Here is a 24,229-nt window from a genome sequence, read left to right on the forward strand (position 1 = left end):
AGCGCCTGCCTTTGGCCCAGGGCGCGATCCTGGAGACCCGGGATCGAATCCCACGTCGGGCTCCCAGTGCATGGAGCCTGCTTCTCCCTCTGCCTGTGTCTCTGCCTCTCTCTCTCTCTGTGACTATCATAAATAAATAAAAATTAAAAAAAAAAACAATACAGTGTGGAGACTATTCCACGTTAACAGTTGCTTGTCTATGGAAATTTAGATTATTTTCAGACTTGTGCTATTACAAACAAAACTACACCGAATTACATGGAACATAGGTCATTGCACATGTTTAAAAGTATAGTATGCTTAGAGGATGAATTCCTAGAAGTGGAATTTCTGTGTCAAAGGATAAATGCATTTGTGTTTAGATAGATGTAATCAAATTGCCCTCCATAAGGGTTACACCAATTACAGTCCCACCATCAATGTGTGAGAATGCTTTCTCCAAAAGTCTTGCCAACACATGTTGCATTTTTTATCTTTGCCAATTTGAGATGAAAATGGTATCTTACTTAGGTGGTTTTAATTTGCATTTTTCCTTTTATGAATAAGGTTAAGCATTTTTGTGTATGTTTAACAGTCATTTATGTATGTATCCTTTTCTGTGAACTATTTCATGTTCCTTTCCCATTTTTTTTTGAGTTCTCCATTTCTGTAATTGATTTATAAGAACTCTTTACATATTAGGAAAATTAACCTTTTGTTTTTTTATACGAGTTGCTAATGTTGCGTATGTTTTTAAACAGTGATTTGGTGGCAAAGTGGTTCTTTACTAAATACACTTTTTTGCTAATTAACTACCGTTGAGAGCGATATGATAATTCAGTGTTACTCTATAGGATTTGAAAGGCTTGCTTTCTTCTACTTTACTAAAGAGCCCACCAGACGTGGCTCTCTCAGTGCTATGCTAGTCTAACTAAACAGGAGAACTGTAAGATAGCCTGTGTGACATTACATGTGAACTCCTTTCAGATTTGCTCAGAGCTCAGCAGAACCTAAAGTTGGTTTTAATTTTAAATAGTTTTTTTTTTTAAGATTTTATTTATTCATGAGACAGAGAGAGAGAGAGAGAGAGAGAGAGAGAGGTAGAGACACAGGCAGAGGGAGAAGCAGGCCCCAAGCAGGGAGCCCGACGTGGGACTCGATCCGGGGACCCCAGGACCACGCCCTGGGCCGGAGGTGGTGCTAAACCGCTGAACCACCCAGGGATCCCTAATTTTAAATAGTTTTGTAGTAAATAGTGGAATGTTTGGATTGAGACATTGGTCCAGAAACCTGTAGCATTGTCATTTCTTTTAAGTCACATGTAGGGTCTAGTTCTCCTTGCTTCAAAAATGGAAGAATGGAGTGATAATGCTAGCATTACTGGTTTTGTAGGTATGCTGTAAGTGTGATCTGGGAGTTGGATAGAACCTCCTATGAAATTAAGAACGTGTGGTTCGGCAGAACCATCATCCGATCAGCCTACAAACTGTTTTATGAAGCGGCCCAGGAACTGCTGGATGGAAACGTCACCGTGGTTGAGGATATTCCAGAACTCAAAAACCTGGACACGAAGAGCAGACAAGCCAAGCTAGAGGAGCTAGTGTGGGCCCTTGGAAAGTTGACGGACATAGCGCGTCACATCCGAGCTAAGCGAGACCGTTGTGGTGCCCTGGAGCTGGAGGGGGTAGAGGTTCGTGTTCAGCTGGATGAAAAAAAGAACATCCATGACCTCATCCCCAAGCAGCCCCTGGAAGTCCATGAGACCGTGGCTGAGTGCATGATCCTGGCCAACCACTGGGTAGCCCGGAAAATCTGGGAAAGCTTCCCTCATCAGGCCTTGCTGCGCCAACACCCTCCTCCACACCAGGAATTCTTTTCTGAACTGCGAGAATGTGCTAAAGCCAAAGGCTTCTTCATAGATACACGGTAACTCCTCTGAGGGGGCAGAGCAATGGCAGGAGTGCTGCACACTTATTTATCTTGCAGTAGTTCTTAAAATGTGACAGTCAGATCTTTGACCAAAAATAGAAAGCTTCTTGGCTCTCTTCATTTACCATAATGTAGGTATAGAGATTAAAATTAAAGTGAGTTTATTTAGGCATAGTTTTGATCTCCTACAATTTGTAATGCAGAAGTAAGGAACCTGTTTCCCTTGGTTTAAATTCATAACCCTACAGGCAAACACCAAGTAATCCTATTTATTTCAATACTTTATTTCAAGTATTTGACCACCTACTATATGCTGGATGTTAACCACATAGGTATCAGTACATACTTCAGAAATGTATTTAAATTGATACACTTTATTTTTTTTTTAAGATTTTATTTATTTATTTCAAAGCTATGCTGTTAGGTGTATAAAGGTTCTTCGTTGTTGTTGTTTTTTTTTTAAGATTTTTATTTATGTATTCATGAGAGACACACAGAGACACTCCCTGCAGGGAGCCCAATGCAGAACTCAATCCCTGGACCCCAGGATCACGACCTGAGCCAGAGGCAGCTGCTCAACCACTGAGCCACCCAGGCGCCCCCACTTACTTTGTTTAAATCTCAAAAGCAAACTAGATTTCTGTAGTTGAAAAGAGTTGCTTCTAAAACATATCCAAAATAAAATTTCTTCAGAGTGATGAGTGAAAGATTTCCCTCTGAGCGCATTGACTTGCAAATTGTTGCTGGGGACTAATATTTTCCTGTTTTTCTTTTCTTTTTTTTTTTTTTGTCAGGTCCAATAAAACACTGGCTGATTCTCTGGATAATGCAAATGACCCCAACGATCCCATTGTAAACAGGTTGCTGCGATCCATGGCCACACAGGCCATGTCTAATGCACTGTATTTCTCCACGGGGTCATGTGCGGAGGAAGAGTTCCATCATTATGGTGAATGATAGCATTTTCTTTTGTGTGGCCATAACCTTGAGCAGGTTGTTTAAAAAAGTGTATTTTTTTGTTGATTTCCATCTTTTGGTTTCTTTTTGAAGGCCTTGCATTAGATAAATATACCCACTTTACATCTCCAATAAGAAGATATTCAGATATCGTAGTACACCGATTATTAATGGCAGCCATTTCAAAAGATAAGAAAATGGAAATTAAGGACAATTTGTTAAGCAACAAAGATCTTGAGGAATTATGCAGACATATCAACAACAGAAACCGAGTAAGAAGGGATTTTAAATTCTCTTATCCATCATCTCTTTTCCTAAGAGAATATATCAGCTTTTTGTATGGTAGAAAAAAGTACCATATATTCTAGTGAATTAAATTCTAGCATTATTTTAACCATTGAGATAACATGAAAAACTGTAAAGTTTCTTGTCTAGCTCTCAATACATTTATAAATATTATGAAGTCACTTAATGTGGGTTTAGGAGATTTAACCATGAGTTAGATGTTTTTCCCAAAATGTAGAAACATAAAAGATCAAATTATTATCTTACCACCCAGAGATAGCCATTATTCACCCTTCTAGACGATGCTTTATTTTAACAAATATGGCACCATACCTGCTCTCTGAACTCTTTTGCACCTGACATATCTGTTACTGACAACACCACTTTAGAGTAATTACATCTTTGTCTTAAAAGCTGCTCTGTATTTTAATTCCTGTTGTTTGCTAGTGGCTACATTATTGTACAGCATAGAATAAGGGCATTTGGTGATACAGGAAAAATTGGAAACTACCTAAACTAAATGTGCAATATAATTTTTTTGTAATTATATAATTATATAATTTTGTATCCTGTTATGCTAGTTCACTGCTACGCAGTATTATAGCCACTAGCTATGTAGGCTATTTAAATTCTTAAAAATTAGATTAAAAGCTCAGTTCCTCAGTTGCACTAGCCACGTTTCACATTCTCAGTAGATGTATGTGGCTAGTGGCTCCCTTTGGGGCCACCTAGATCTATAGAGCATTTCCATCATTGCAGAAAGGTCCGTTGGGCAGTACTGTTCTAGGCAATTCAGTTTATACCCCTCCTTGTATATACACTTCTACAGACTTCTCAGATTGTTGCCTGGATATATTCCTGGCAGTAATTAATTGCTGCATAAATAAAACTTTGATACATATTACTAAATTGCCCTCCAGAATAGCAGTACTAATTTATACTTAGAGCAGCAGGATTTGTGGTAGGACAGCCTTGAAAATAAAGGTGAGGCATGGATATGGATATTCTCCTCTACCTGAATGAACTGTAAGGGATTCTAAATAACAAACAGGGCTTTTTTGTTGTTGTTGTTGTTAACAGGTTGTTTTCTTAAAAGACATTTTTGAGAGAATGATTGTTTGATGGTTAGGTTCCCACAAAATTGATTTAATTCATAATAGAGAAGAATATTTGTATGAATAGTTTTCTAGAGGCCTGCCTTTTTAAAGACATTGTTTCTGTAGGAGTTTGGGTTCTGTGTTTTCCCCAGGAATGTCCGCATGCTTCACATTGTGCTTCTTACAGGCAGCACAGCATTCTCAGAAGCAATCTACTGAGCTCTTCCAGTGCATGTATTTTAAAGACAAAGACCCAGAGAATGAGGAGCGTTGCATATCTGATGGAGTTATATATTCAATTAGAACAAATGGTGTGCTTGTATTTATACCAAGGTATGTTACATCTAATACATCTAATGTTAATAGTTAAGAAATCATAGTTACACTAGGGGCGTCTGAGTGGCTCAGTTGGTTAAGCATCTGCCTTCAGCTCAGGTCATGATCTCTGGGTCCTGGGATAGAGCCCCATATAGTTGGACTTCCTGCTCAGCAGGGAGTCTTCTCCTTCTCCCTCTGCTTCACCCCATACCCACACACCCTGCTCATGCTCTCAAATAAAATCTTAAAAAAAAAAAAAATCATAGTTAAACTAAGTGTAGAACACAAACAGTATATTACATATAAACTACTAAAATACAACTATTTGGGTACTGATGTACATAATGTAATAGAATAATGCACTATGTAAGTATAAAAGTAGGGTGGCTCAGTTAAGCATTTGACTCTTTTTTTTTTTTTTAAGCATTTGACTCTTGACCTCAGCTCAGGTTGTGATGGTACGGTTGTGAGTTCAAGCCCCACGTTGGGATCCACACTGGGCATGGAGCCTACTTTAAAAAAAAAAGTATAAAATAAATAAATAAATAAAAATAAAAAAAGTATAAAAGATTAGCATCTAGTACATCTACATCAGTGTTGATAGGGATTTTACTTTTTTTTAATTTTTTTTTATTTTTTTTATTTATTTATTTATGATAGTCACACACACACACAGAGAGAGAGAGAGAGAGAGAGAGAGAGAGAGAGAGAGAGAGGCAGAGACACAGGTTGAGGGAGAAGCAGGCTCCATGCACTGGGAGCCCGACGTGGGATTCGATCCCGGGTCTCCAGGATCACGCCCTGGGCCAAAGGTAGGCGCTAAACCCCTGCGCCACCCAGGGATTCCCCAGGGATTTTACTTTTATTTAGCAAAATATTTTTCCATCTTCTCAGTGAAATATTTGGAGGTAAATGAGAGGGAAAGTTTTTAATCTAGAAGACTAGCTTTCTTGATTAATAAGTATACAAAATTTGTATACTAAGAATACATTATCTCTGCATTTTTTTTCTGGCAACGATTCAGGTTTGGGATTAAAGGTGCTGCTTATCTCAGAAATAAAGATGGTTTAGTGATCTCATGTGGCTCAGATAGCCGTTCGGAATGGAAACCAGGATCCCTTCAACGATTTCAAAACAAAATCACCTCTACCACAACAGGAGGGGAATCTGTTACATTCCATTTGTTTGACCATGTCACAGTAAGTCCATACTTATATTAAACATTGCTTTCAACATCTAACATCAAGAATGTGATTTGGTAATACGCATTTTCTCCTTTGTGATAGGTGAGAATATCTGTACAGGCCTCTCGCTGCCATTCAGATACAATCAGGCTTGAAATAATAAGCAACAAACCGTACATGATACCAGATACAGAACTTTTTCAACAGAGCTCCCTCTTGTTAAAGAGTGATTTAGTGAAAGAAGTAACTAGATCTGTGGAGGAGGCTCAGCTTGCCCAAGAAGTCAAAGTAAACATCATTCAGGAAGATTATCAAAAATACTGCCAAACCAAAGGAAGAAGCCTGTACACACTCCTGGAGGAGATAAGGGACCTAGCTCTCCTGGATGTTTCTAACAGTTATGTAATGTGAAATACTCTTTTTACTTCATTAAAAGAGCTGTTTTGTGAATGCTTTACCTTCTTTTTAACATTAATATCTAATGTTCCGTGTCACCTAATGTTCTAGTCCATTGGGATTCGGTAGATAGTTCACCAGTGCGCAAAATGTTTTCTCATCATTAAAGCTGCATTGAGGTGCAGTTAGGTCCCTTTGGAAACTGATTTTTCAGAAATGGATAGATCATGAATGGTGACTCTGCAAGTCACACTGCCAGTCTCCTTTTAATAAATCCAGAATTGATTTTTGATTAGCTTGTCTCAAATCTGTTCTTTCAAAATAAGTTTTAATTTTTATTAACTGCTCCTCTGGGGCATTTGGATCATTGGCCCCTCTGACATCATGTCAGATTGACTTTTCAGTTGCTTTCTTACAGGTAAGATTTAGTTCTGTCCACCTACCCACTCTAAAACTCCTATGCCATGTTTGACTCAAACCTCCCCTACTATCCCCACACCAGCGGGGGAAAAGGCACAGGGAGTGGGGTGGAGAGCACAGGTAAGTACAGCCTGTTCTCTCAAACTTCCCTTTCCACCCTCTTATTTGGCCAAGTTCTCCTTGGATGGAGTTGCAGTGGCCTTGCCCTTGTTTAAGACTTACTTTTTTTTCCTACTGCTGGAAAAAGAACTTTTCTTTCAGTCCTCCACTAGGCCAGTCCACAGCCAGCCAGAGGCCTGCCCACACAGCCCCTATGTTCTTGTGCTCAACTTCCTGCCTTTCAGCCAAACCATCCTTGTCACCCCATCCACAAGAGAAGTCAGCAAGCCTGATGGCATGAAGATGGCCACCTGTCCTGGCTTCACAGATAAAAGCCACTTTAGCACCATTACTGTGCCAGTCTGTCTCACAAAAAGCCACCTTCTCTAGGCCCCTGGCTGGCTCAGTTGGTGGACCATGCACGCAACTCTAGATCTCAGGTTTGTTTGTTTGTTTATTTATTTAGATAGAGAGAGAGAGAGAGGCAGAGACATAGGCAGAGGGAGAAGCAGGCTCCATGCACCGGGAGCCTGATGTGGGATTCAATCCAGGGTCTCCAGGATCGTGCCCTGGGCCAAAGGCAGGTGCCAAACCCTGCGCCACCCAGGGATCCCGTGCCACCCAGGGATCCCTAGATCTCAGGGTTTTAAGTTCTAGCCTCACACCATGTGTAGAGATCACTTAAAAAAATAAGATCTTAAAAAACAAAGCGAGGGCAGCCCTGGTGGCGCAGCGGTTTAGTGCCGCCTGCAGCCCAGGGCATGATCCTGGAGACCCGGGATTGAGTCCCACATCAGGCTGTCTGCATGGAGCCTGTTTCTCCCTCTGCCTGTGTCTCTGTCTGCCTCTCTCTCTCTCTCTCTCTGCATCTCTATGAATAAAATCTTAAAAAAAAAAAAAAGCGAGAAAAATAAAAGCAACCTTCCCACCTCCTAGTTTGTTAAAACTAGCTTTGCCTTTCCAGGTCCCCTGTGGAAATCTGCCATGAATCAGACCTTTAAACTTGGTTGTCAACATGGCATTTTATCTGTAATTTACTCCTCCTCCCAGCTGATAGACTCAGGCAGGACAAGCTCCAATCAGATCTTCTCACTATCTGGCCCTACCACTTCTAGCCTCATATTTGCCATTCCCAAGTCTTTCTTATTTCCTAGATTTTCATTTCTGTATCACTATTGGACATGTCCTTCCCAATCCTTGGGATCTCTTCTACCAACTCAAAGGTGCCCGATGGATCCTCCCTAGATGCTCTGTTCCCCAGGATGTTTGCAAGTTTCTTTCCCACTAGTCAGTAACATACCAATGAGCATTTGAACTCCCCTAGCACCAACACAGGCCAGGCAATATAGCAGCCTTTCTTGTGACCCTTTAAGTATTAAAGTGACTCCTCAAAAAAAATAAAGTGACTCCTCAAAATACATGTAAACACATAGAGAAACCTTCAACATTTTACCAGAAGTGTGAATTGCAGAACTAAATAGCAGTAAGAAACTTTCATAAAGCCTCTAGAGATAGTTTATAAGATTTTTATTTCTTAAAAATGGACATTAATATTCAATATATATTTATATCTTAAAATCCCCAATTTACTGAAAACAAAACATTCAATGGCACACTAGCAGAAGGTGCTTAACTACTTATTTTCACAAAGTTAAATCTATATAAAAACACTAAAGAGAATAAATAGGCTCAACTATAGTAAGAAACAAGTATAAATATAAATAATACCAGATTTTAAAAAGGAATCTGTGTTTTCACTCCAAGTAAACAAAATATATACTAATCTAAAACTTAGAGGACAGCAAGCTAATAGATTTTCTCTTAGTTGAACCCTATCCAATCTTAGTAACATTTCTGGATAAACCATAAAGTTACTATTGTACATTTTAAAAGGATTGGTCCAGTGGTGTGTGCTCTATTTTTAATTCCTCCTCTTCATTTACAGTATTAACATCAGCAGCATTATGTGGATTGTCTAGAATGTCTTTGTGAAATCTGTCTGATGACTCTTCTTGATCCTCATCCTCTTCGATGGTTGGTGCCCTGGGTGTGTTTATTAATAAGTCTGAAAGAAAAATCATCATCATTACTCATTATAAGCACCTGGGCCAATCTTACCTGATAAATACAACTCTTCACAAGCTTCTATCAGTAGAAATGAAACCTATGATCACTTTCTTCCAAATAGTCATTTTTATATACCTATAAAGTCCACTCAAAAATTCAAGTCTTGAAAGGTAGTAAATTCAAACTCTTGAATCATAGCCAAATGCAATTGTTCTCATTCAAAAATCACAGTTATTAGATGAAGTTTTTAAAAATCAAATGCTCAGTAGCTACACATCAAAGTGACCTCTAGCAAAGAAAATTTAGGATCCTTATTTCTATGTAGGCAAATCTTAAAGTAATATATTATAAATAGAAAATGATCCTTAAAATGCTTATTGCCAAGTATACTTTGATAATGACAGCAAAGGAACTGCCATCAATGATAGTTGGACTCTCATGTAATTTTTCACCCGGTAGTAATAAAACATCCATTTGTAAAGTTGAAGATTAAGTTCATTTTAATCAGAAAGAATGACAATGTAGTCACACTAATTTTCACTTGAGAATTTTACTATCTTGGGTGAAACTTGTCTTATAACATGGTGTCTTGACTACTTAACCTTAATTCTTATTTTCCCATTTCAAAAGGAAAACTATATTGGATATTGAAAAAGACATGTAATCTGCTTCATTTAAAACCAATTTGCATTATTTTTAAATACAGTTTTAATAAACTTGGTTGTGTAGTTTCCAAACCCGCAGTCTATTTTAAAAACAGTAAATTTCAAGAGTTTTAAAAGAATGCATCAGATAAACTGATGGCTAAGTGACACGAAGCAATAAAAAGCAATTAAACACCCATTTAAGTCATTGCAAATAGCTCTAAAATCCTCAAAGGGTACAGAAGGCATTTTGTATGTTTAGGAAAGTACTATAATAATTAATTTCAAAATTATGATCCTAAAGATAAAACATGTGTCACATATTAAGGAGTCAGGAAAGAATGAATTTTTGACAGATTCAGAATCAAGGTGAAGTGATTAATTTTTTAAAAGGTACTCAGCTATCCAGAAAACCATCTTGGATTCTTTTATTCTTTGAGGATTCCAAATAGCTCCCACAAATACACATGTGTGCACTCTCTCTCAGATATAAACTAAATACATCAGATTTTTTCTATACATAGAGGCATTTTTATTTTGTAGGTAGTAGAGAAGTTAAATTTCTAACATGTCCCTGATAATATTAATAGTAGCACATAAAACCAGCATAATATTTACCATTTCCAAGGGACTGACTATTACTTAGTAGTTTTGCCTGCCTTCTTTCCAAGGCCAGTTGTTTATTTCTCTCTATTCTCTGTTGTTGTTCTTCTGTTAGGCTTCTATTTGGCTCAGAAACAAAGTTCTCACTTTCCACTAAGTTTGTCAAAAAGGGATCTAATTCGGTAGCAGTTTTATCATAGCCATGATTTTCTCCTGCTTCACCTGCAGTAGAAATGAAAATTAGTACATCCGTAGTTAGAAAAAGGGCGTAATGCAGCTTTAAAAACCAGCCTAAAGTAACAAGGTGCCAGACCTGAAGAAACTATTTGTTTATTCAAATTGCTCTGAGGTGTGAGAATGTTCCAAATACCAATGATATGCATGAACAGAAAGCAAAAGTTCATAGTTATGGTTAAAAAATATTTTGTTTGGGCTAAGGAACTTAAAAGAATCCAAACCATATTCTTGCTTTACATTAAACAACAACATATTAGTGGCTTGCTATAGAGTCTATATGACACAGTAATAATTTTATATAAGCTATTTTTTAATGGGGTAAAACTCAGACACAAAATGAAAAAGGAGGGGTCCCTGACTGGCTCAGTCAGTAGAGCATGCAACTCTTGATCTTGGGGATGTGAGTTCAAGACCCACATTGTGTGCAGATTACTTAAAAATCTTAAAAAAAAAAAAAAAAAAAAAAGGAAAAGAAATTCAGAGATCTATGGACATATTTCCACATTAATTTTAAAAACTGCTCTCTACATTAGTCCTACTAAATTCTTAGAGTCCTGTACACCAGTTATCTCAAAGTAGGATGCCCCCTAAAATGATCCACAGTGGTACAGGAAGTACATATTGTATCTTCTATTTATATTTAAGAATTGAGAGAAATTGTTGAACTTAAAGACAGGCAGTGACAAACTATCATTTATCCATAGGACAGTTACTATGTGGCCTGTATGTGGCCTTAAAGGCAGACAGCTCCACCTTGCAGAAGATGGGAAAGCTGTGCCCCAGTCATTTTTTAAATTTCAGCATACCATGACATACAGCTGATTCTGATCACCCAATTAAGCAGACTGTCTAGTTTCAACACCAAAACAACCCCAACAAAATACACAAGGGGTAGCTTAAAAAGATTTTTGTGAAATAACCATATATAGAAGAGAAGGTAGACAAGATAATAGACACAAGCAAGAACTAAGAAAACAGCAAAGCTGACACTTCACCTTCCCCCTGTATCATTCACATTACACAGCTAAGAAAAAAATTATAAATAACATCATATGATCAGACAAGTAGGCAAAAATAAACCCCAAGATTTCGTATTACCAAGACCACCACTGGAAATATGAATTTACACACACTAACCTTGTCCTACACGACTAGCAAAACATTTAAAACAGAAGACAAACCTTTATAATCATTCTGGTAAGGTTTAAAAATCCTATGATATTTAATTTTACAAACAAATCCCTTTCAAGGTTTCTTCCTTAACGGTGAAAAACAAAAAGCAAGACATGGGGAAAAAATGTTTTTTTTTTCCTGACATGGAAAAAAAAATTTAGCAAGAAACTAAAATGCATTATTTTATCAGGAAACATAGATGGAATACAGGTAGAAAACATTGCTACAGAAGTTCAGAAACAAATATTAGAACCGATAATACAATTTTGGGGTTTCTAATATGCTTCACCTTACAGGGCGTTCAGGATTCTGACCTAATGATGACATAAAGAACTTCTGTTTTGTGAGCCATGAAAGGAAAAGATCTCTTCAATAGTAAATGGACTCTTTAATACAATGTTTTATGGAAAACCAATGTGAACATAACCACTGATGGAGCTTTGACTGATAAAAATGGGATTACAAAAATTAGAACCACACGTGAAATTCATTCACTGCAACATTCACAGGCATGTGACTGGCAAAGAAGCTTAATTAATTCAAAGTGTTACAGGATGCCATCATTCTGGCACACATCAACAGATAAGCAAATATACACTAATTAAAGGGAAATAAGTACTGTGGGGGGAAAAAAGCATCAGAGAATCAGGATTGGGGGTGGGAGTATGATTTTAATAGAGTAGTCAAGGGCGCCTGGGTGGCTCAGGGGTTGGGTGCCTGCCTTTGGCTCGGGTCGTGATCCCGGGGTCCTGGGATCAAGTCCTGTGTTGGGTTCCCCGCAGGGAGCCTGCTTCTCCCTCTGACTATGTCTCTGCCTCTCTCTGTGTCTCTCATGAATAAATAGATAAAATTAAAAAAAAAAAATAGTGTGGTCAGGGAGACTTTACTGAGTTGATATTTGAGCACAGTTTGAAAGGTAGAGAGCCCTGCAGACTTAGGGGCAGGAAGGAGGACAAAAGATGTGTTCACGGCAGAGTGTAAGAGTGCAAAAGCCTTAAGACAAAATTGTGCCTGGGAGGTTCAAGGAACAGCTAGGAGCCAAGTGTCACTCCGGCAGTTGAGTGGAGAAATGTAAAAGATACAGTCAGAGAGGAAGGGAGGTGGAGTAAGGAATAGATACTCTAAGGCCAAGGAGGACATTATAAAGATTTTGGCTTTTGCTTTGGGCAAAATAAAGAGCCACTACAAAGCTCTGAACAGAGGAGTTATATTAAATTTTAATGTAATCCCTGGCTTTTAAGAAAAACGATTGAAAAAAGGTAATTTGCTTATGAAGTTCAGCAAAAATCCTTCATTTATTATGAATGGGATGAGAAAATGAATATATCAAAAGTTAAGTGTAGTTAATGTTATTCTTCCATTTGGGTGAATCTTATAAGGTAAAATCAAGAGGAGGGCTGCAGGGATGACTACAATCACATCTTCAAATCATCAATCAGGTAGCAGTCCAAAATTTTGGAGGAAAAAAAAATTCAGTAGAATATTTAGTTACATTGTTCTTACTCTAAAACCTCATGTAATGTTCTAGTGAGAATAAAAATGTGTATTGGGCACCTGGGTGGTTCAGTTCATTAAGTGTCTGACTTCAGCTCAGATCATAATGTGAAGGTACTGGGATGGAGTCCCACATCCAGCTCCGTGCTCAGTGGGGAATCTGCTTCTCCCTCTCCTTCTGCCCCTATCTGGTCTTATGTGTGTGCTCATTCTCTCTCTCAATATATATATTTTAAATGTGTTATTTATCATATAAGTAATACATGTATTATAAAAGTAAATAGGGCAGCCCCAGTGGCCCAGCGGTTTAGCGCCGCCTTCAGCCCGGGGTGTGATCCTGGAGACCTGGGATGGAGTCCCATGTCAAGCTCCCTGCATGGAGCCTGCTTCTCCCTCTGCCTGTGTCTCTGCCTCTCTCTCTCTGTCTGTCATGAATAAATAAATAAAATCTTTTTAAAAAATAAAAGTAAATAAATAAAATGCTCAAAACCTTTTTACTATTGTAGTGCCTTATCCAAAAAAATCTAGACTCTTCTCTTAGGATACAGAGAGGACAGATTCAGTAACAGGGCCGAGATAGAGGCCTCTGCTATGTACCCAGTATATCAGCAGGCCTGTAATTCCATCAATAGTCCTCTGTTAATTTATGCCTCTGCACAAATGAGTCAGTCCCTCTCTCCAAAATCACCTTTGCTTGAACTCTACTGCTTATCACTCAAAGTACTCATGATTTGTCCTCTGTGAGGCTTTCCCCTCTCCTAGGTAAAAGCAACTACGCTCTCCTTTGCATCCTACCCAGTGCCTTATTCTTATCTCTAATTTCAGCACCAATCAGAATAGATGTCTCACTCATTCACTAGTCTGTTAGCCCATGAACCAAGGGGTCTGACCTTACTCATCTTTATCCCTGAAATTCTAGCACACACTATGCAGCTCAAAAACTGCTGCCAAGTAAACTAACCCAGTGGTATGTGCTGTGTAATTTACTGTAGTCATTAATTCCTTTCAATATACCAAATCCCACGCCATTGATACATACCACATTTTTACCAAAATATTAGATATTGATTATTTAAGTCATAATTCTTCACATTTTTAAAAACAACTTATAAAAACTTGGGGGGGTGGTCTGCATTTTCTATCACATCTATTAAAAGTTTAAAAAACACAAATAAACAAACATGTATGGAGCCATCGCACAGAGAATCTGATAACTATACAGACCCTGTCGGCAGGAACCATATGTTTTGATGTGTGTGACCGTCTATGGTTGCACTGTACAACTAACAAATGCAATCAATACCAGGAACAGTCACAAAAGAGACCTTCCTCACCTAAAAATGGAGTTACATCCTGATAAGCCCATCAGTTGACAGTATCTTATTTTTTTTTTTAGTTGACAGTATCTTAAATCAAAAATGGGTTTAAAAAAAAATGGGTTTAATCTACCTAGCCTACCTTAAACATGCTCTAAACACTTACATAGCCTACAGTTAACGCGAAATCATGTAACACAAAACCTATTTTATAATATAATGTTGAATATGTCATGTAATTTATGGAATACTGTACTGAAAGTGGAAAACAGAATGGTTATCAATCTATCGGTTGTTTACCCTCAGTGTGGCTGTTCCTGCCCAGCGTCACAAGAGACCCAACATTTGAAATTCTAAGTATGGTTTCTACTGAATGCATATCACTTCTGCACCATCATTAAGTCAAACAATCATAAGTCAAGCCACTGTTAACCTGAGGACCATCTATATACAGGATCTGTACTCTTAAGTGTAAACTATTTCATCATCAAATTATTCCAATTCCCTAGATTCTAATACACACTTTTAATGGTGTATATGTGTATGAACACTACACTACATCTTGTCATTTAGTTTCATTAACCAACCACTACAAAGGATAATGGGTATCAGAGTTCTCAAAGGCTCAAGTTCTGTGACTGTATTTTTACATCTCTTAACGGCACTGCAGTCATGTCTTTAAGAAACAAGTACCAAACAACATTCTGGATGTACCAAAGCATTTCAACTCATTCCTAGTTACTATAATTATGTTTACTCAACTACTCAATATAGATGAAGAACCCAGTGCTTAATCTACCCTTGCCCCAACTAGATCTATTTCTAAAAGCAAAATTATTAGAAATAAACTTATATTCTTACCATCATTGCTAATAAAATCTTCATGTATAATAGGTAGGTCAAGTCGAATTCGTTTTAAACAGGTCTGAAAATAAAGAGGTATTTTTACATTTTCGTAAGTAACATTTGGGGGAAAATGAGAATTCATTCAATTCTTAGTTTCAAAAAAGTTAATAACTACTCTTAGTTTTCCTTCTCTCTACCATGACAGACTTCAAAATGAAAACGCCAAACAGTGACTTAGCCTCAACTAAAATCTATCCTTGGCACTATTTAGCATTATGAATGATATTCATAATAATCTCAACACCTACCTGAACTTCCTTTTTACTTCCCAGGTATTCAACTCTGTCAATAAAATCCTCGAATTGCAGTTTAGGGAATAGCCTATGTGCCCAATGCTCCATGTGTCTGATTAGCGTTTTCAAGTCTTCAGCCTGGCACATAAAAATAAAAATGCTAAATAGAAGACTCATTCTCACAACTGACCTTGTCAGCAGATTTTAGAATTGAATAGTAATGCCAAAGTCACTGGTGTCATTTTATATTTATAAGGTTAAGAAACTTCTGAAGAAACTTTAAGGAGAGAAATATTGAGCTTAGAGGATTGCAGTCTAAAAGACCACTGGATATAGATTTTAAAAAGCCCACTATGAAAACTTAATAAAAGTTAAAAGATAATCATGTATTTTTTCAGAACTGTAAAGTAATATGGGAAAATAAGCTTTAATAAAATATGTCAAGATATCTTTTAGGAATAACGAAACAAAATGACAGGTCCCTAATCATATATAAAGAATAAAGCATTGAGAATTCAACACTGAAAATACAGTCAGAAATCCCAAGGGCAAAGTACAAAGACTAGCAACAACTGTTTAAACGTTCTCTGGGAAAAACAAACAAAGAAAAAACGTTCTCAGGGCACAATACCTCTCTATATAGGAAATTTCAATGTCACAATAAAAAAATTTTTTTAAAGATTTTATTTATTTATTCATGAGAGACACACAGAGAGAGAGGCAGAGACACAGACAAGGAGAAGCATGCTCCTAGCAGGGAGCCCAATGTGGAACTTGACCCTGGGACCAGGATCACGTCCTGAACCAAAGGCAGACGCTCAACAGCTGAGCCACCCAGGCGTCCCAACATCACAATAAAATTTTTAAAAATTAAAATGAAAAAGTTTTAAGACACTGGACTAATGAATAACAAAATTCCAAATTCCTGGTTTTAATGTAAAATATTTTATTCTTGGGATCCCTGGGTGGCACAGCGGTTTGGCGCCTGCCTTTGGCCCAGGGCGCGATCCTGGAGACCCAGGATCGAATCCCACATCAGGCTCCCGGTGCATGGAGCCTGCTTCTCCCTCTGCCTGTGTCTCTGCCTCTCTCTCTCTCTCTCTGTGACTATCATAAATAAATAAAAAAAAAAATTAAAAAAAAAAAAAAAAATAAAAAAAAAAAAAAATAAAATATTTTATTCTTAACAGTATTTTAAAGATTTACTGATTTTTGAGAGTGTGTAAGAGAGAGCATGCACACACGTGAGTGGAGAGAAGGGCAGAGGTAGAGGGAGAAATCCACAAGCAGACTCCCCACTGAACATGGAGCCCCACACGGGGCTCTATCCCAGGACCCTGAGACCACGACCCAAGCCAAAACCAAGAGTCAGACACTTAACCGACTGAACTACTCAGACACCCCACAACAGTATTTTAAAATAGAATAGTCAAAAGCACAGGCTATAGATCACACTGCATAGATCAAATCTGAATCCTGCTACTTAGCAGCTGTGTGACTTTATGCAAATCACTACCTCTGTGCATTCTTTTTCATGTATAAAGTGAGAGTATTATTATATACACTTTATAAGGTATTAGAAATAAGTAATACAAGTGCCTGACACAAAGTATACACTCAAATACTGGCTATTGTTGTTGTAAACTGATCTTGTCTAAGAAGTCAAAGGTCAACTCTACCAGTAACTAAACATGTAATACTGAGAGCACTGTGCTTGCTGAGGCAGCACATATGTTAAAGTAATACTGAGAGCATGTGTTATCATTCTCCTTCTGATAATAAAGACAAATTTGTTTGTTTTTAATGCAATCACCTAAGACTATTTTCCAATTGTTGGGGGTAGCTGGTCAGTCACCTTACAATGTCACGTTAGAACAAAGAGTCATAAAAGAAACACTTCAATACAATGGGACGTTCCAAGTCATACGTGGAGAAAAAAGCAGTGAGGATTCAACTTTGTGAGAAAACAGTACAAATTTTCAAAGGCAAAGTACAGAAGACTAAATAGCATAAACCCAGTGATGAAACACAAAATTTTTATCCGTCATATAAACTCATTTATTTTAATAAAGTACTTATTATGAAAATGATAAAGACTTCATTAAATTCAAAGAACCAATTCATCATTACAACCTGAAAATTTCAACAAGGGCAATAAATTAACTGAGATGGGTATGGTTTGGGGTTTTTGTTTTGTTTTTTTTTAAGTAAACTCTATACCCAACATGGGCTTTGATTCACAACCCTGAGATCAGGAGTCACATGCTCTACTGAGCCAACTAGGCACCTCTCTTGGGATTATTTTTTACTCCTTTTTTACCTCCTTATATCCAGCTGCCTACAAGTAGTGTAGGTTGTTTATCTACTACCATATCAGGCTATCTTGATCTGTTCACCTTCACCTTGGTAGTGTGACAGTATCTGAATTGCCATCTGCTTCCAGCCTCTTCCGTCTTTCCCATTATCCTGCATAGCACACCAAGATGGTGCTCAGCTGCATTAATATTACTCTAGCTGGGCTATGAAAGAGGCATTCTTAAAACTCTAAAATATCCTTTCCTTAACTAGATAATGGGACCAAAAGCTACCCCACAGGTTTGAGAATTAAAGAATATATTTGAGGGCAGCCTGGGTGGCTCAGCGGTTTAGCGCCACCTTCAGCCCAGGGTGTGATCCTGGAGACCCGTGATCCAGTCCCACATCAGGCTCCCTGCATGGAGCCTGCTTCTCCCTCTGCCTGTCTCTGCCTCTCTCTCCCCCTCTCTGTGTCTCTCATGAATAAATAAAATCTTTTAAAAAAAATTAAGCATATATTTGAAAATACTTCAACTGCAAAGCTCTACAAAGATATCCGCAAAAAAGTTTATCTACACTCTACATTAGTCAAAGAGACTTTTAGGGCTGCGTGGGTGGCTCAATCAGTTAAGCACCTGACTCTTAATCTCAGCCCAGGTCTTGATCTCAGAATCCTGAGTTCAAGCCCCACACTGGGCTCCATGCTGCGTGTGGAGCCTACTTTAAAAAAAAAAAGGTAAGAGACTTTTAAAATATACATTTGGACAGTCATCAACAGTTCTTAAATGTCTTCATTTTTCACCGTAAATGATGCCTATTATGAATCAGACACATATAACAAGATATGTGCCATATCTTGGGGACATGTAAGTGATTGATACAGGTAAAGTCCTTGCTCTCCTGAAGCCTAAAATCACCTTTAAGGTAGACTAACTCAATTTTATTCCTAGAAATTATAAAGTACAAACTCAGAGCTTAGACTTAGATGTGATTTTCCTAAAGACTTATGGTGGCTTTAGGAAAGAAGACTATAAGACATTTTTTCTGATTGTTTAAGCAGTGCCCTTTCCACTACATCTTAGTTTCTCAAGAGATATGATGATGAATCATAGTATCTGTGAAACATTCTAATATTCTTCAGAATATGATAATGGGCCCATAGCTCTACTGATACTTGAAAGAACAAAGAATAAAAATCAGACATTTCTTACCTCATGACCTTTACCTTTGAATTTTGCATTATCAAACACATGCCTTAATGCTGGAAGCCCTCTCTCTGAAATTAATCTGTGAAGAGAAACATGTTTTGAATTTCAAGTTTTCTAGAGCCATCAAGGCCAAAGCAAGATCATAAGAAAAATATCTGCTGAACTGAAAGAAAAAAAAAAAAAAAAAGAAAGAAAGAAAAAGAAAAGCACCTGAGTGACTCAGTTAAGTATCCAATTCTTGATTTCAGCTCAGGTCATGATCTCAGGGTCCTCAAATCAAGCCCCATGGGGGCAGGGGGCACACTCAGTGGGGAGTCTGCAAGATTTTCTCTCTCCCCCTCTCCCAGAAAGAGATATCTGATCTCCAGATGATTCCCGACTAAAAGTTTTTAATATAAGGGGGAAAAAAATGTAAAAACAAAAACAAAAACAAAAAAAAACAACTATGAACATTTAAGGAAATAGTAGTAAGTGTACCTCTGAGCATCCAGCTTAGGTATGTTCCGTTTAACTGTTCTCTTTGGAGGTACAGGAACAGGTGCTCCTCTCCCTGACTCTAGAGAAATATACCAATATTTAATATTGCTTGAATAATTTAAGCCTCATTTGTAAAATGTATCATTTCTATGCTGACAAGTGGATAACTGAACACAGGCACTTTTTTGGAACTCTCTACAGACCTTCATCAGGTTCAGCTCCTTCTCCATCTCCTCTCTGTGGAGAGGCTGGAGGTGGAAAAGGAGGAAAAGTTTCATCTTCTATATGCTCATAATCTGGTAAGTCAATCAAGCCATTCTCCTCTGGCTCTAGCATCTTCTCCTCTACAGAAAAGAAAAAGAAAAAAAAAGGAAGTTTATTTATGCAAGTAGTCTCTCTACAGTTAAGTTCCACCTGCAGCAAAATGCATGTGTTTCAGTCAGTTAAACCATATTTCAAATGCATATCATGAAAAGAAGCAGAAAGTGATTATGGGAAAAAACAACTGGATTAGAAATCAGAAGTGTGGTCTAATGTAGACCCTGCCAATCAATAACTACATGATTTTTCAGCAAATCCTCAACTGTTGGGTCTCCTCTATCTCCTCTAAAACAGGCAGGGTTCAGGTACCTCATCCCCACTTTAACCAAAGCAGCTTTTTAAAAAATCTGTTAACATATTCGTCTTCTAAGGTTTCCTCTGAAGAAAAGGAAATAATCCTCAGGTTGAAAACTGGAAAGAACACTATTCAGTACCTTCAAACTTGACCTCTGAGCAACATCTGACACTTCTGATTGGTTCCTTTTTCTGAAAAACTATTTTCCTTGGCTTCTGGATGGAACACTGTACTCACATGGTTTTCCTCCCTTTCCAGACACTCCTGGATCTCCTGTGCAGATTGATCTTCCCCTAACCTTGGCAGTAAGTATTCAAGACTCCATCCCAGGCCCTCTTCATTTACTTATGTACATGGCTTTAAGAGTTATAGATGAATATATATCTCCCATTTTTTACCTCTACCTGAGCCATCAAATCTGAGCTCCCAATCCCTAGTTCTCATTTTATAGCTCTTAAATTTCGCAGAGGCATCTATAACTTCTCATGTCCAAAACCAAATTTCTAAATTTTCCCAATTCAGGGATGGCTGGGTGGCTTAGTGGTTAAGTGTCTGCCTCCAGCTCAGGGCGTGATCCTGGGGTGCTGGGATTGAGTCCCGCATCAGACTTCCCACAGAAAGCCTGCTTCTCTCTCTGCCTCTCTCATGAATAAATAAAATCATAAATAAATCAATCTATTAATTAATTTTCCCAATTCAATGAGCGACATCTATCCAGCCATGCAAACTTCACTATTTCCTTCCCCCATCCTACATATCCTGTCCATTTTACTTCCTATTCATCCATTAAGTCTTTCCATTTTTCCCTATCTCCACAATGACTTCCTAACGTTTCTTGTTTTGGTTACTCAATTACTCATAGCCACTTTTGCCTTTTTTGCCTTTTTCAAACCATTCTCCGTAGTACAGCTAGACTGAAGCTCTGGAAATGTAAAGCCAAACACATTACCACTTGGCTTAGATATTTCAATGGCTTCCTAATGCTCTTGGGCTTCTGATAAAACTCCAAGGCCCTGCCTGATATGACAGCTTCCTCCTTTCTCCAGGCTCACTTCATACAACTCTTCATACTTTTTTTTTTTTCCAGTTTCTTGAGAGAGCCATAATCCCTCAGGCATGGATCCTTTGCTAAGGCTATTTCCTATCTTGAAGGCTCCTCCCTGATTCCTTATCTATCTCAATTCTCACCTCCTCAAATAAGTCTACCCTAATTTCCCTGAATTAAATCCTATAAGCATTCAACGTGTCAAGTACCAATTTCATAGCACTTACCCAGTTTTAATATTGTTCCATTTCTGTCATTATCTAATGTTTGTCTTCCATACTAGACTGCAGTTCTAAAAAGGCAAAGACCAGGTGAGTCTTTGTGTTCCACCACTGTATCTCCAAAGCTGATATACAGCAGGTGCTCCATAAATATTTGTTGAATGAGGAATAAAGACTCCAGGCAGCCCGGGTGGCTCAGTGCGGCCTTCAGCCCAGGGTGTGATCCTGGAGTCCTGGGATCGAGTCCCACAACGGGCTCCCTGTATGGAGCCCGCTTCTCCCTCTGCCTGTGTCTCTCAAGAATAAATAAAATCTTTAAAAAAAAAAAAAAAAAAAAAAAAGAATAAAGATTCCAAAGCTTCCCCCAAACTGTAAAACTACTAGAGCTAAAGGATACTAAAGTCCCTCCAATTCTAAATCTTGGTGACCACAAATACATAAAAACAAAACAACTCCTGATGATGACGCACCTGTCTCCAGCTAAGGTTCAATAACCACAGGTTTTCAAAATTGGAAAGGCAGTTAACCTAAAGTAGCTTCCTGGGTTGGGCTCAGTCAATTTAACATCTGCCTTCAGCTCAGGTCATGATCCCAGAGTCCTGGGCTAGAGCTCTGTGTGGGGCTCCCTGCTCAGGGGGCAGTCTGCTTCTCCCTCTCCCTCCACACCTCACTCTGCTTGTGCTCTCTCTCTAAAATAGATAAAAAATCTTTTTAAAAATTAAGTAGGGATCCCTGGGTGGCACAGCGGTTTGGCGCCTGCCTTTGGCCCAGGGCGCGATCCTGGAGACCCAGGATCGAATCCCATGTCGGGCTTCCGGTGCATGGAGCCTGGTTCTCCCTCTGCCTGTGTCTCTGCCTCTCTCTCTCTGTGACTATCATAAATAAATAAAAATTAAAAAAAAATTAAGTAGCAAAATAAAATATATTTTTTAAAAATTTTTTTATGATAGTCACACAGAGAGAGAGAGAGGCAGAGACACAGGCAGAGGGAGAACCAGGTTCGCGCCCTGGGCCAAAGGCAGGCGCCAAACCGCTGCGCCACCCAGGGATCCCCAGCAAAATAAAATATTAAGTCACTTCCTATCTACAAGAAGTATATTCAAGTTAAGTTTAATCCTAGTCAAGTTTCTCTGGGAAGAAATGGGAGTTCACACTTTTAAAAAAAAAAAAATTATTTATTCATGAGACACACAGAGAGAGGCAGAGACACAAGCAGAGGGAGAAGCAGGCTCCTCGTGGGGAGCCTGATGTGGGACTTGATCCTGGGACTCCAGGACTATGCCCTGAGCCAAAGGCAGATGCTCAACCACTGAGCCACCCGGGTGTCCCAAGTTCACACTTTTTGAGAACAGGGAGCTGTGAGTTTGGTGGCAGGGCACAAACTATATTAAGTGTAGCAAGAAGCAATGTAAGGAACTTGGGGCAGCCTGGGTCGCTCAGCAGTTTAGCGCTGCCTTCAGCCCAGGCGGTGATCCTGGAGACCCAGGATCGAGTCCCACGTCTCCCTCTGCCTGTGTCTCTGCCTCTCTCTCTCTCTCTCTCTCATGAATAAATCTTTAAAAAATAAAAATAAATAAAAACTAAAAAAAAAAAAAAACAACCTCCCAACAACCAAGGGAAGGCTTAGCAAAGAAAGAAGTTGCTACATCGCAATAGAAGAGTGTTGTGGGGTTTTAAATCACCTGCCTATCATCTTCTAATCCCCAGGTTCAACAGGGGCAGTGAGGATGGCAGCTGCACTCCGGGGTGCAAGCTGATAGTCCCAAGGGACCAATACAAACCTCAGTCTCCAACAACTGTGATTAAAAGTGATGACCTGGGATCCCTGGGTGGCGCAGCGGTTTGGCGCCTGCCTTTGGCCCAGGGCGCGATCCTGGAGACCCGAGATCGAGTCCCATGTCGGGCTCCCAGTGCATGGAGCCTGCTTCTCCCTCTGCCTGCGTCTCTGCCTCTCTCTCTGTGTGTGACTATCATAAATAAGTAAAAATCAAAAAAATAAAATTAAAAAAAAAATAAAAGTGATGACCTGGGCAGCCCGGGGTGGGGGGTGGGGGGTGCTCAGCGGTTTAGCGCCGCCTTCAGCCCAGGGCCTGATCCTCGAGACCCAGGATCGAGTCCCACGTCGGGCTCCCTGCATGGAGCCTGCTTCCCTCTGCTTGTGTCTCTGTTTCAAAAAAATAAAATCTAAAAAAAAAAAAAAAAAAAACTGGCCAAGCACGGGGTGGGGTTTGTTAGTAAAGTGGTAGTGAATAAAGTACCTATCTTTCACTTCTCGGCGGGGATCGCATATACTGTTTTTCGACATCGATGAAATGCTTTTAAGCTTCCGCCTCTAGTCCTCAAACTTTCAGAGGAGTGAAGGTAACTAATTTTTTTTTTTAAGATTTTATCTATTCCTGAGAGACACAGAGACACAGGCAGAGGGAGAAGCAGGCTCCCTGCGGGGATCCCGATGCGGGGCCGGGCGGGTCGCGACCTGAGCCCAAGGCAGACGCGCCCCGAAGGCACCAGGTTTAATATCCAAACTGCAAGTCACTTCCAGACCGTTAGGGGTCCAATGTCCAACTTCATCCAAATTATCAAAAGAAGTAGCGCCTGTGGAAAGGGGAGTCCTGCGAAGCCCCCGGACAGCGGGCGGCCCGCCAAGTCCCCCGGCGCCTCCCGGCTGCACGCGGCTAGCGGCGGACCCGAGAGAGAACCGACAGGTAAAACCGCCGCCCTCCTCCCCCCCAGTCCGCCGCGGCCTCTCAGCCCCGCTCAGCCCAGATCCCCGTCCAACCTCCACACTCGCTCCCCGAGGCCCGCCAGCACCTCCGCTCCTCCACCCACCCCTCGCTCGGCCGCCGCCGCCGCCGCCAGCCGCCCCCCGCGCCAGCTCTCACCCTCCGGGGCACCGCCGCGGCCACAGCGCGGGGCCAGACGCGGCGGCTAAACCGCGTTGATCGCGAGATTCTGGAGGTTCCCGCCGCGAGAAGGGGCCTGCGCGCTCGGCGCCAAATCTGCGCGGGGGTTGGCGGGAGCCCGCGGGAC

At 39.6% G+C, this 24,229-nt stretch overlaps 2 protein-coding genes and 1 non-coding gene across 10 annotated transcripts in view; 1 reads left to right on the forward strand and 2 right to left on the reverse strand.

Annotated features, from left to right (window-relative positions):
- Positions 1-6,440, forward strand: part of DIS3L (DIS3 like exosome 3'-5' exoribonuclease) — a 33,875-nt gene extending 27,435 nt beyond the window's left edge. For 3 of the 4 annotated variants that reach the window (XM_072809218.1, XM_072809217.1, XM_072809220.1), the window contains 6 exons: positions 1,372-1,905; positions 2,703-2,857; positions 2,959-3,137; positions 4,435-4,580; positions 5,590-5,764; positions 5,852-6,440. In XM_072809218.1, coding sequence (XP_072665319.1) covers positions 1,372-1,905; positions 2,703-2,857; positions 2,959-3,137; positions 4,435-4,580; positions 5,590-5,764; positions 5,852-6,160 — 1,498 coding nt within the window. In that variant the 3' untranslated portion in view covers positions 6,161-6,440. The remainder of the gene's footprint in view (positions 1-1,371; positions 1,906-2,702; positions 2,858-2,958; positions 3,138-4,434; positions 4,581-5,589; positions 5,765-5,851) is intronic. The other variant, XM_072809219.1, reaches the window with a different exon arrangement.
- Positions 6,441-8,176: 1,736 nt separating this feature from the next.
- TIPIN (TIMELESS interacting protein) lies at positions 8,177-24,229 on the reverse strand. Of its 5 annotated transcripts, none has more exons than XM_072809224.1 (9): positions 24,082-24,154; positions 21,206-21,270; positions 19,521-19,661; positions 19,318-19,396; positions 18,844-18,919; positions 15,353-15,475; positions 15,060-15,123; positions 9,994-10,200; positions 8,177-8,729 (listed from the first exon to the last, which is right to left on the reverse strand). In XM_072809224.1, the coding sequence occupies exons 3-9, from the start codon at positions 19,651-19,653 to the stop codon at positions 8,551-8,553; spliced, it is 861 nt and encodes a 286-aa protein (XP_072665325.1). In that variant the 5' UTR covers positions 19,654-19,661; positions 21,206-21,270; positions 24,082-24,154; the 3' UTR covers positions 8,177-8,550. The 5 variants fall into 5 exon arrangements, with proteins under 5 accessions (XP_072665325.1, XP_072665326.1, XP_072665322.1 ...); XM_072809225.1 differs by having other exon boundaries at positions 24,029-24,086; XM_072809221.1 differs by lacking the exon at positions 21,206-21,270 and having other exon boundaries at positions 24,082-24,229.
- LOC140623419 (small Cajal body-specific RNA 14) lies at positions 14,063-14,198 on the reverse strand. Its single transcript, XR_012023034.1, has one exon.

This window comes from Canis lupus, chromosome 32 (genome assembly GCF_048164855.1).
Source record: "Canis lupus baileyi chromosome 32, mCanLup2.hap1, whole genome shotgun sequence".
NCBI classification, from domain to species: domain Eukaryota; kingdom Metazoa; phylum Chordata; class Mammalia; order Carnivora; family Canidae; genus Canis; species Canis lupus.

Coding starts and splice junctions, on each gene's coding strand:
- TIPIN (XM_072809221.1), bottom strand. CDS start 19,653: ATGCTAGAGCCAGAGGAGAATGGCTTGATTGACTTACCAGATTATGAG. Junction 19,397..19,520: donor AGGAGCTGAACCTGATGAAG/GTCTGTAGAGAG, acceptor ATATTTCTCTAG/AGTCAGGGAGAGGAGCACCT. Junction 18,920..19,317: donor CCTAAGCTGGATGCTCAGAG/GTACACTTACTA, acceptor TTCTCTTCACAG/ATTAATTTCAGAGAGAGGGC.